The 13,426-nt window shown below is 42.7% G+C and overlaps 1 protein-coding gene across 1 annotated transcript in view; it reads right to left on the bottom strand.

Annotated features, from left to right (window-relative positions):
* The window catches only part of LOC149872815 (uncharacterized), a 126,083-nt gene that overhangs the window by 18,782 nt on the left and 93,875 nt on the right, over positions 1–13,426 (bottom strand). Inside the window, exon 3 of the mRNA XM_090057074.1 lies at positions 7,352–7,407. Coding sequence (XP_089913200.1) covers positions 7,352–7,407 — 56 coding nt within the window. The remainder of the gene's footprint in view (positions 1–7,351; positions 7,408–13,426) is intronic.

Consider the following 13,426-nt stretch of genomic DNA (forward strand, 5'->3'; position numbering starts at 1 on the left):
ACGCTACCGCGTGCCCCATGGGCACTAATGGGATCTCTGTAATTGCCCCTTACAGTCCCAACCCAAAAAGCCAGTTTAGACGCAACATAAACACAAGCCCCTGGGCTACAACATAAACATAAAGGGACAACAGCCCTCTGTCCCTTTAAGAGTGTATACCTATAATCACTAATACAGCATACCTCCTATCCTTGTGAGATCCCCAAGCCTCACTGTTCCTGCAGGCAGCAAAGCGGTTGGCCCAGCATCCCTGGGTGGCGCTCCTGGGCAGGAGCTCCTTCCCCTGTGGCTACCAGGCAGAGACTCCCTTGCCAGCCCCAGCTTACATGTTCCCAGGGTCCTGCCCCACGGGATGGTCAGCTGACTGCCTGCACCTGCCTGCTAATTGCCTAGTAGCTTGTTGCCTCAGAAGCCTGCATTTGCTGTGTACCCTGCCTAGTCTGCAGAACTCCCTGGCTAGGCTACTGCTTCTCAGAGAAACAGAGAGCCCCCAAGCTCTCTGTTACAGTGTTATATGCAGTGATTCACCATACACCATCTGCACTCCTCTTTTCAAATCCTAGATCTGCCTATGGTTAGATATGCCCAAAGGTAATTGGTACTTCATCCCAGGATACAACAGCACATACAAGACAGCTTTCTGGCTCTACAACTGTTGAAGCACTAAATGATACCTAGTCGATTTGCTAAAAGAATCCTGTGTGAACTGGCAAACACTGAGAATCTGGGGCTGACAATGAAGAGCAAATTAGACACGTATCTGTAAATCGGCATTGCTGTCAAAAAAAAGAAGCGTTGCCACAATTACAGATGGAGTTGAAACTGACAATAGAGAAATCTGTCCAAATAGCTTGTCACTCAGAGCTCATTAACTAAGATGCAGATCAAGAAACAGCTAAGGAGCTGGGTGAACTTCAGAGTCATCTCACAGAGTTGAAGACAAACAGGACAAAAAGGTATGTGTTTCAGAAAAGTGACAGAAGTCAAGAAACTGGCATAAGAGCAGGTGAGCAATATACTTGCTGCAGACCCAGTCAGAACCAATTAGGAAACTACCCAACACAGAACAACAAAAGCAGAAAAAGTAATATGCTACGGGCACTTTTCTACTATAAGAAACTGGTGAAGGACAGTAATTCCCAAACTATGATCTGTGAACTAGTGGTACCCAGAGGCCATGGCAAATAACCTGTGGTTTGCATCGGGCCTGAATTCCCTTATGCCATTATCAATTTAAATTTAGATAATAGAGGAATATGTTGATCAGAGAGAAATTTTCAGGATTAATTGCAGTCCATTAGTCTGAAAACTTTAGAAATGGTATAAAAGACAGTGGCTAGAGGCAGAAAAGCAGTGTTCTGTTTAGGCACATGAAGAAGAAAACAATGCCTTATGGCCTTTGTGGCAGGTGAGGAGAATTTAAGATTAAGAAATACATTTATCATATACAGGGAAGATAAAAGAAAACCATAATATACAATACATACAATACTGAACTCCTTGAAGAAGTGAGGAAGAAAACAAAATTACAGCATGCCAGATCAAGAATAGTGAGACTGAATATTTTACATGCATTTTAGTGGAGCTGAATGAAACTCTAGCCTACTCAGATCATAGCTACCACGGAGCTTTCATTGAACCAGAATCCTACAAAGTTTCTCCATATTTGTGTTCCATGTGAAAGGCCTGGTTGACACTTGAATAGACTTCTATGAAATGTATTGTCCTGTGAACCATCAATAGCCGACCTAATGCAAAGAAATGTAATTCTGATGCGAGAATACTCCTCAGTGAAAAGCTGATGATGTAGGTCAGTACCAAAATTCTGCTTTGACTTAAAAATGTATGGTAGGGATTACCAGTGTCAGCACTTTATAGATAAAGGTGAGTCTAGATGTAATGCTCAGGGTCTTCTGTTTGCTGCTAATTGTTAAATGAGACAGAAAAAAGTGCCCTGGTTACAAAAGAAATGTTTGTTAAGGGAGAGACTGTGAAGAAATGTTCACGCCATCTCACAAATTAAAATATTAGTAGTTCAATAAAGAACCAACCATTAAGGCCACTGACCAACAGCCAAGATGTAAATTTAGCACTAATCCATTATTGTTATCCCTTGACGTACTAGGGGGTTTAATACTCTAGCAGACTACATCCCAAGGAACAGATCAATACTCATGAGAGTGGAAGCATCAGAAATTAAAGAAAACTTAGAACTGTTTGTGGAAGACATTATAGTTATTTATACCATGACAATATTATACTAAGATCAATGAGAAAAGCAATACATGTTGATAATATGGGAAGCGTCCTGAAACACACCTCTGAAGTATGGCTAAAATGCAGTTAATAGGTATTAGGAAATTAGGAAATATCAGTGTGTGAAATGTCTGGGGTAAAGAACTTACTGATTTACAAAGATAGGATTGTGCTATCAGACCACCCGATGAATGATCAGTCATTTTACAGCATTACATTCTGTGAACAGGCCTACAAAGCTATTCAGCAGCTCTGTATTAATAGTGATGTCAGGCAAAGTGTCTCCATGTAAACTGTATCAAGTTTTCAGTTTGGCCCAAAGGAAAGAGCCATGAACAATAAACCTGTAGCAAGGCCTGCTATAGACCTGAATCAGCTTAGTGGACAAAAAAAACAGCTGGTTGCTGTTACTATTCCAGGCTCATCTGGGTTAGCTCATCTGTCAGAGAGTATTGGTAAACTTAAAACATTGTTGCTCTTGGGACTTAGTTTACAGCAATGAGTCTTTAAAATTTCAAAGCCAAGTATGCATTCTAGCAAATTATTACAAGGTCTCATTACCCAGAGTTCAATCAGGTTCCAGAAAGAGCAATGCAAACTATAAAAGAAGTAAAATAATAGACGCTTTTTAGCACAATTGACCTAGATAGTAATCAGCATTCCTGCACACCTAATGACAGGACATTAAGTGAGCCCCAATGCTGAAGGAGAAAAAAAAAATTATGATAAGTTATTAAATTACAAATTGGCCCAGAAAGCTGATGAGCAAAAGGCAAACTAAAATGGGTTTTATGAGGATGATCCAAAGCTCTGAAATCAACTAAAAGAGTCTCCTCGTCTTCTATGAACTCCATATCAGACCCTAAGAGAGGTGACAGCTGCTCTAAATGGTGCCTGAGGTGATATCAGTAAAGACCTTCAACTTGTTCTAAAACAATCTCTTTTAAAATAATCCACATGATCCTTATTCATAACTTGCTCTGCTACTCAAATAAAATGAGATGCAAGCTTAATAAAACAGCAAGTCCTTTGCATGACGGGAAAAACGCATACAGAAATTTCTCTTTAAGAAATTAGCGTCTGTGTGTGTGAGAGTTTTATACATGGATGTCAAGCTGTTCCTTCATCTTTATATCTCCTCTATTCTTTGTGAAAGGGCCATGCATCAATATAAACAATCCTGCTCTTGGAAGCATTTCTCCTCACAGGAATGGAGAAGGCAGGGAAAGATAGGGGATGCACCAATATATATTTGTGTCAAACTCTTATGTCTCCTCTGTTCTAAACAAAGTTGCATCCTTCTTTACAACTAGTACTCATAACAACATCAGAACCCTTGATAATAACAAGTTAATGCATTATTTTTTGATCTGCAGTTAAACAAAGGCTCCGGTCAACTCAGAAAACCATTGGGCTGGACATCATGAAAACCCGGGTAAGAGACAACTCCTACTGCAAATCGCTTACTTATCTAAGACCTAGACCCTAGAAACCATTATGCTGAAGGAATAGTTTTATTCACATTATTAGGGTCACTGAGTTTGCTCACAGATTCATTTGCAAAATCAGGCCAAAATTAAACAAAGCTGCAATGCAGTGATGTAACAAGCTGCGGTACCCTATATTGGGTTATGCTGTCAGCACAGAAAACAGACATGAAGCTGACAAAAGAGAAACTGAAGTGTTCTGACTGCACAGTTGCTACTGAGCTGCCGAAACAGGGAAACGTGGTTTCATGATATTGTCAAGATAATAAAACACCTGTGCTGCAGTGTGCTACAAACCACAAAACCGTGTCAAAAGGTGAGCAGCTTGCCCAACGAGGCAGCAGCTCAGGGCAGCTCGCCCAACAAAGAAGCTGCTCAAGGCGGCTTGACAAAATTTTAACCACAACAGGATACGGCAGTTACAATATGAACTTGGCTGCACAGTGCATCCAAAGGTCTGCTAACCGCAGGTGGGTAGCCACTTAGCCAATCACAGTAAGGGTTAATCCAAATTTGGTTCTAAATTCCACTTGAATGCAACTAAATTTGGGACGAAATTTGAGCAAAGTGTGCAGATCTTCAGGTTGCCATAGAAGTGTACTGCTGGGAGAACAGATGACTTAAGAAGCTTTGCAGGTGCTGCAGAACGAGTGGCTTAGCTGATCTGATCCAGGCATCATCTGTAAGGGTGTCTTTAACAAATGGCGCATAAGAGGTAACAAGGCTTGAACATGCTATACTGGATTTTGTGAGTATACTGTAAGTTATTCATTCTCTTTTAAATAAAACAAAGCTTGCCTCAGAGATCTGCATGTCTACTTTAAGTAACTCATCCACTCAACCCAATTACGGGTACGACACAAGCAAGCATATTGAACATGGAAGACTGGAATGGTTAACAGTGCCAGGACAGGGTGTTTTTACTTACAATGGGAAGAAGTTGCAGGCTTCAAGGGAAGGGGATTTGATTTGGCAGGCCTTATCCATAAGTCACACAATCTGCTCCAGGTGCCATCCGACCACTTATTAAGGGGCCATAGGCCAACACGCGCAGTAATTATGTCACTTTTACTGACGAGAGGGAGAGGGGAGCGGAGCACGCTTCTCCCAGGCCATGGGCAGCATCAGACTGCCCAGCTCCCTCTCATCCTGCCTTCTGCCCTATCCTCAGTACCCCCACCCCATAGCCAACAGCAGTGTGGGTAAACTAAACACCCAGGGCACTGTCTCCCCATCCAGGACAGTTGCACATGCCCTGTGGACTGTGCCATGAGCAGATGCATATACTGCACTGACATGCCAGCAGAACCTGTGCTCCTAATGCCAACAGTTGAAGAGCACCATGGACACTGAGGTCTAACCATACTCCTGGCTGAAAAACTGGACACTCAATGCACTCAAGGATGTTGACAGAAGGTGTCTGGGAGCTATTGCTGATTGCTGTCCCGCTGGCTTCTGGGTCACCAAACCCCTGGGCATGAATGAGTGGCAGCAGAGCTTGCAAGCCTTGTCGGCATGACAACATGGCCCACAACTACCACTGAGCCCGTCTTGCTTGTCTGCAAGTCCAGGCATCGAGTGCATTGACAGGGCAAGGAATCCTGTCAGAAAGTAGCCCGTGGCCACCACCCCTTCTGCTGTAGCCCTTCTCCATGGTGGAGTGTTCAGAACGTCTGCACACAGAGCCACAGGGAAACTCTTCTCCCTTAAGTCCTAGGCTAGACAAATCCTATTAAGTGTGGATTCAGAGGTAGCGCACTGGCGTGATCACACCCCACTTCCAAGGGAACAGCAGCTACAGACTTTTATAAAGCCCCCAAAATCAGCTAAGAATTTCACCCCCTCTTCCCCTTTGCGCTCAGTAGCATCTCCCCACTATTCTCCTCCCTTCCTTCCCTGCCCAGGGCTGCCAATGTTCCCAGCCGACCCGGGGGCAGAGGAAGCTCCAGAACCTCTCCTGCCCTGCTCCAACTGAGCTGCAGGCTCTGATCCCCCAGTGTTCCTCACCAGCTCCCCATGTAGCCAGTCCCTGCAGGCCTCCTGAAGCAGGGCAGGAGCAGCTGAGGGCAATAGGAATGGTGGTGGGTGGGGAAGGGAGCAAACAGGAGGCAAGGGAAGGCAAGGTGCTGCTGAACATGGAGGGGAAGAGAGGAGCGGAAAGAGCAGAAGCATGTGATTTTTACCTGATTCAGGGACTCTAAAAGTCCTCACCTGCTGCTTCTACAACATTGTCTGCTCACTCTAGCATGGAGGGAAGCTGGAAATGGAAGTGCAGCCACCCCTACAGTGCTGGTTGTTGCTTCTGCACCCCCACTTTACAAAAAGACTGAATCTGCCCATGGACCCTATAATAGCTTCCATTGAATAACTCATTGGGTTTATCAGAGCTAAGATGCATGTCACCTTTCCAATTTGGGCTAATTAGATTTCTATTTTGGATACAAGTATTCAAAATAATCCTCCATTTAATGGCATGCTGTGGCAGCTATAGGATGAGGGTCATTCACAGAAGCAATTTGCACTATAAACGGTTCTCTCTCTAAGGTAAAAACAGCCATTGTGGAATTCTCTTCTTCCTTTCATTATCATGCACAGAAATACTGGATAATTACATAGCTCCTCTCATTGAAATAATCTAGTGCCATGCTTGACAAATGGCAGGCTGTGCCTCTGCTGAGATAAACTTTCATGATAGCAGAAAGGATAGTAGCCATGAGGCCATGTTTGTTCAGGGTTCCTTGTCCCTGTGTCTTTGTCTTCCATCATTTGTCTGTAGCTATCAACTCTTTTCTTATATTGTAATCTCTTTGGGGCATGGGACTGTCTTTTTATTCCATGTGAACAGCACCTAGCCCACGGGGGTCCTAATCTGTGAGTGGGACTCCAAAATGCTGCAATAACAAAAGTCACCAGATTTAAAATCCTTGTATTGCTTTTCTGAACACATGCTTTTGGAAAACCTGTGCTTCCAGTGCTGGGTGAAAATAATTTAGGGATAATAAAACCTGTAAGCTTTATTGCTGCATGTTGACGTACTTGGAAGGATTCAGAGACATCAGTTATTTCTTTAGGTGAGCAACAGGTGCTGTTCAGATATTTTAGAGTTAAAACCATGAAAGGTAATGGAGATGTCTGAGCCTGAAATAAGCTAGAGGGCCATTTTCATTCACAGGTGAACAAGGTGTTCAGAAAAGCCAAAGAACTCCCCAAAAAAACAAAAACCATTGGAGGCAAATACAATAAAGGTCACTTTCATTTTACTGGTATTTGAAAGTAATTACATCCATTAATTCTACAAGGGGAAACTGCTGAGGAATATGCTAACACTAATGAAAGTGCGGTAACTATAGTTACAATAGCAAACTAAGAGACAGAAACCAGTGCTGAAGCAAAACCCTCAGCCCTGTACACCATTTTAACATCAAAAGTCCCATTTTAGCATTTCAAAACACAACCACAAAAACAGTCACCAAGCCACCCACACTCCCAACTGCAAGTGCAGCACATATAGTGGATTGAGAAGACAGATAAAACTGTTAACAGCAGAGGCAGTTTACAAGTCATTGACCAAGTGGAATGGTATTCATAAGATTACATATGGTACTTACATGTCTGCTTGAAGAATCAGGAGCCTGCAGTTTTTTAACATCCTCAGACATTTTTGCTGTTGAAAAGACAAGAGCTAGAGTCAGCTGGAAAATTATGTTTACATGGCTGCATATAGTGTAATTGTAGCCGGTGTAGACATATCTGAGTTAACAGTGTGGTTGCAACAGCTACAAAGACCAGCCTCAAGATGCAGTCAAACTGCTAGGGCAGTACTTTACCTCAGTAGGGATGCACTGTGGCCAAGCAGGTATCTGGCACCATGTGCTCATCAAGATATATTTAAAAATATGTAACCAGGCAAAAACGAATAACAACTGGGTGTTAGATTCTGAAGGAGAATGAAAGACCCTGTGATCCTCTGGCCCAGAGATGGCCAACCTACAAGTACATGGGCCACAAATGGCATGAGCAGCTTGTGTTAGTGAAATATGGCAGAACAGGGATGGGGCTGCAGCACAGAGGCAGATAAGGCAGAAAGCAGAACAGCAGATGGGGCAGGAAAGGAGACTGGAGTGGTACTTGGGGGAGGTGCAGGATAATTTGTAGCTCCCACTGCCCTAGACCAGTAGTACTCAAGTTTTTTGGCCCCATGGGCCAGAGTAAAGGCACAGGAGCAGTTTGTGAGCTGGATGAAAGCCCATGTGATGAGACTGGGTCCCTATGGGACCCCAGCTAGCCTTCATACACCAGGACTGGGCACTGAGTTCCAGTGCTGCCCATGTATGCCAAGATCAGGCCCTGGGGCCTGGCATTGCAAGAGGGCACCCATTCTAGCACTCGGGGCCTAGGGCTCCCACTGCTCCTATGCCACCAAATTTCCAGACACATGGGGAGCCCTCAAAGCTGGATAAGATGGCACCAAAGGCTGGATCTGGCTGGTGTGCTGAGCACTGCTGCTTGAGACCACAAAGGATAGCTATTCCAGCAAAGCCTCCTTGGGGGGATATATCTTATGTAAGGGGTATCAAGAATAAGGCCTGTGGGCCAGACCCAACCTGCAGAGGCCTATCATTTGGCCTGCTGTGCCACCCATGTGTCCTGGACTGGAACCACACACTGCAAGCAGTGAACAATGGCCTAGCCATGTTGGTTAAGAGTATGAAGGAAAATCACTTCCCTTTTCACACTTTTTCTGGCAATCCTCTCTCTGCCATGTAGATACAGGTTATACCAGGAAGAAGGTCCTTTTGCTGGTATAGTTTGTTATTTCAGGAGGTGTTATGACTACTGACTAAAGGAGTCCTGTTTTTGGTATAAGACAGGGATGTCAAACTCATCAGGTCCCGCGAGCCGGATGAGAGGTGCAGGGCCAGCCAAGAGGCTGAATGAGAATGAGTGTCATGGGACCAGTGTGTGGACTGGATGAGGCTTACAGACTAGTCTGACATGCTGGACCCAACACATTGGGCTGGTCCAATGCAGGTACCCCTGTCTGGCCTGGCATGCAGTACACGGGGCTGGATACGGTACACATGTGCAGCATGCAGGGCCAATTCCAGCACATGTGTAGCATGCAGCACACAGGGTCAGACCAGGGTCAGACCAACACATTGGGCTGGTCCAATGCAGGTACCCCTGTCTGGCCTGGCATGCAGTACACGGGGCTGGATACGGTACACATGTGCAGCATGCAGGGCCAATTCCAGCACATGTGTAGCATGCAGCACACAGGGTCAGACCAGGGTCAGACCAACACATTGGGCTGGCCCAGTGCAGGTACCTTGGTCTGACCCTGTGTGCTGCATGCTACACATGTGCTGGAATTGGCCCTGCATGCTGCACATGTGTACCGTATCCAGCCCCGTGTACTGCATGCCGGGCCAGACAGGGGTACCTGCATTGGACCAGCCCAATGTGTTGGATCCAGCATGTCAGACTAGTCTGTAAACCTAATCCAGTCCACACACTGGTCCCATGACACTCATTCTCATTCAGCCTGTCGGCTGGCCTTACACCTCTCATCCGGCTCACCGGACCTGATGAGTTTGACATCCCTGTCTTATACCAATAAGAGGAATCCTTTAGCCAGTAGTTATAACCTGAAAGAAACCACACTAGCAAAAGGGCCCTCTCCTCCTGGTATAACCTGTATCTACATGGCAGAGAAAGAATTGCCAGAAAGTGTCAAATGGGAGGTGATTTTCCCTCATGCTCTTAACCAGTATGGCTAGGCCAGGTCATACATAACTTAAGTTTAATATGACATAAGAATTCCTGGGTTTGGCCCTGCTTTGTTACGTAAAGGAAAATGGGCTTATTTTAAAAGCAGTATGTTCACTGCTTATTCTTTTTCACATTCCTATTGTTTCACAACTGTCAAAACCTTTTACAGGAAATAAAAGCTAGAGCAATAATCCCATCTAAGCAAATCATGCCAAGTTAAATCATCATTACGTATATATTTCCTCTTTAAAGGACTAAAGGCTGCATTCTGAGTTAGGAAACCAGAAACAAAAAGAAAAAGAAAGGGCCAAGGCTGTTTCAATAAAAGGTAAACTGGGGAAGCCAACGCTGGCCACATAAGCCAGGACTTCTTTGAGCAAGGCTTCTGAAATTGTGAGATAATAAAGAATAGGAAGAAAGTCTTCAGCAGTGAGCAAAAGATATAATGCCAATTGAGGAAAGGCTTGGACTCGACATGTGACGCAAGTGTGGAGACAGTTCAGCCTCTTGAGGCTTGACAGGACTGAAATGGTCCCTTAGGCCTGCAAGGCCTAGAGCAGCCTGACATAAGTAGGCTAAGAGTGCATTCATAGTTGTGTGATTGTATGAACTGCTCTCTACAGAGAAAAGGGTTGGATGCAGCTTTCTTTTTCCTGCAACAGTTTGATGATAAAAGCACTTGTTATGGATAAAAAGGTTTGCTATGGCACATTCCACCCATATCTGAAGCAAGTGGCCCCTGGTACCAGGAAAAGGAAAACAACAATAAAACAAAGACAAACCCCAAGTTGTTGATGAAAAACAGAAAATTGTCCTAATTGGTAGCTATGTGATGAAAGGTCTATAAATAAACATTATTACTTCCCCTTTTCCCTTCCTCTCTTTCTCTGCTTCTCCTCCCCTTTTCCATCCCATTCCCCCTCCCCTTCCCTGCACCCCAACAGTGCCTGAGAACTGACGGGATCTGATCTCCCTTCAAGGAACCGGCCTGCTCCGAGATGCCTGGCCAGCTCTTGAGATATGTATTATTGGGACCGGTAATATGCAATTACTTACTTGCTAAGATTATTTCTATATGCATGCTTGGAGTTAATACTTTATAATGCTCAATAAAACTGATTTATTAAAGAAATAGGTTCTCATTTGGAGAAGATAATTGGGTTCTCATTTGGAGAAAGCTGAAGCATATTTTAAGGCAATATTGAACCTGCCATTTGCTCTCTCTCCATTTGGGAGGAGACCCAGAGATACCCCGCTGGTTCTTAGGGCAACATAAGTAGTTGTGGATTCTGTTCTAGTCTGTGGCTAAAAATAAAGATGACTTAACTTTGAGATGAAATCATTTGGTGGGGGTGGGAGAACTCACTGAACAAATTTTTCAAACCTCACAGTTTGAGCTGTGCTCATACAAAGTGAAGATGTATGCCCCTAGAACTAATGACAGGGCCAAACCTCACAAATTCATATGGGTCACAGTGTATCCAAGTGGTATAGATATTTATACATACAAATAGAAAGTCACACATACAGTTAGTTGGTTAACATATGTACAAGAATGGCAGGGTTTCTTTTCTTGCAGCTGTTTGAAGCCATAACCAAATAGCTGGGAGTCTGAACATGCAAGTCCCACAGAAAATACAAGAAACATTTAGAACTGGGTCTTTCATGATGCTGGTACCAGTTAGATCACAGGGTTGAAAGGAACTTTAAAGATTGTCTACACCAGCCGCTTGCCCAGATAAAGGATACGCTGTTCCTAAACCATCCCAAATCTATCAGTTTTTCCAGCCTGTTCTTGAAAAAATCTCCAGTGACACAGATTCTACAGCTTCCCATGGCACCTGGCTCCATTGTCCTTCCCCTCTTACAGTTAGTAAGTTTTGCCTGAGGTTTAAGCTAAATCTGCTTTGCTGAAGTATAAATTATTGCCTCATGTCCTGCATGGAGCAAATAAAACCAAGTATTTCTCGATCTTATTTATGGCATCCTTTCAAATATTTGAAAACTGCTATCATGTCACCTCCCACTCCTCAATTCTATTAGAACAGTGATTCTCATCCAGGTTTCTGCAACACTATAGGGTGCTTCAAAATCTCTGGGTTTATCTTGTGAATCATGTTAGCATTGTTAGGTGTGCAAACATGATTCACAAGATAAACCCAAAGATTTCAAACAGCAATCCATAGCATCAAAAGCATTCTAACCTGTTGTGGTCTTTCAGCAAAAGAGTTGATCTTATTTTTTGTAGTAAAAAAAAAGAGTGACACTAAAGCGCTGGTATTTCCCAAAGGGTGCATTGGGCTATCAAAAGGTGCCCTGACATTTTCAAGGAACATCTTGAATCTAAAAATGTTGAAAACCACTGTACTAGAGGAATCAAAACATCCAACTAATGTGAGCTTTGGTAAGTTTCTCCCGGATAGAAATTTCTCTTTGTAAAATAACACTTGGAAATATTGGTTAAGAAAAAGAATTGAACGTGGATTGAAAATGAGTTCACCTGAAGGGCCTTTTCTGCACTGAGCTTTCCTATACTTGCCAGCCTGACCTTTGAGAACTATGAAAAGAGTGGAGAGAGCATCCATTAGCAATTTGTATCAGAGGCTTGCCAGGAATGACAGCAAGATCATTGCACTGTACTGCTAAGTTAAAGCTCCTCATTGTTTTAGCCCATTCTACTGTTTTGTTTGATAGGAGAGCTTTTAAGATTATGATTTACTCTTATACTTATGCAGTTATAAAGATCCCATTGAAATAAAATGTGTTTCTTATTTTAAAATATCTTCCATGCATTAACATTTCTTTCAATAAAACTATATTTATCATATAGAAAAGAGACATGCATTTTAATGTTTACCTTTAAAGGTGAATTACTTTCATCTCTCTATGCCCCATTTCCTCAACTGTAAAAAAGGGAGTAATACTTACTTTATTCAGCTTTTAGTCTTATATATTTTGACTAAAAAACCTTCAAGGCAGGGACCTTCTCTTGCTATGTGTCTTTTGCAGCGACTAGCACAATGGAGCTGAATTCACTTGAGGCCTCTAGGTAATATGGCTATACAAATAAAATTGAATTCAAACCCAATTTCTCTGCAGAAATCAAAATAAGAGACTAGATAGATTTCAACTAGGAGTGTGCAATATAGGCTACCTGAAATCTTGCAGAAAATAAATAGTTCTTTTCAATGCAGAAAACTATTAAATCTGAAGACCTGAAAAAAATAATTAAAAATTAAGTGAAATCAGCACTGTCTAAATGAAGTGGCAAGGAGTTTCATCTCAGCCATTGGCACCCAAGAGAGACAAAATCACAGAAACCTCTGATCTTCAGATATTTATACATTTTTAAATCCCTAGTGGGAGTAATATTTGATAACATCTTCAGGCTAGAATTAAAAAGTAACAAAAAAGGCTTCAGAATTGAGTTAATTTAAAATACAGTTATCAGTCAAAGCAAAGTGCCTCTTAATCATACTCATAATGTATCCACTTGCAATAAATTTAAGCAGTTGGAGTTTGTATACTCCACAGAGTATATATTCTTTATTTCATCATGCACTTACGTAGTAAATTTAAAATAGGTTTTGTAGCAAAGTCAAAAGCATCTTTCAGAAATTTCAAGTTTCTATCACTCACTCTAGTCATGCTCTAAAATATCCAGTATTTGGAATCAAGGATGTGAGTTTGTGAGGCTGTTTCTGGGCAAATCATTGAAGAAATCCAACTTAAGTATTCTTGATCTAGATGCAATTCACTGAATAGCCCTGCCTTGAAGTTTACTAAAACTCTATCTTTAATCAGTGAGAGTCAGCTTTTCAATATAGGGATCAAGGCTAAGCCTCTTACTTCACTTTATCATTTACCGCACTTCTGAGTATCCTGGAGTTGTGAAACAAATAGCAGAATTG

The sequence above is a fragment of the Crocodylus siamensis genome, chromosome 1, assembly GCF_052110815.1.
Source record: "Crocodylus siamensis isolate JL-2025a chromosome 1, ASM5211081v1, whole genome shotgun sequence".
Classification (NCBI taxonomy): domain Eukaryota; kingdom Metazoa; phylum Chordata; order Crocodylia; family Crocodylidae; genus Crocodylus; species Crocodylus siamensis.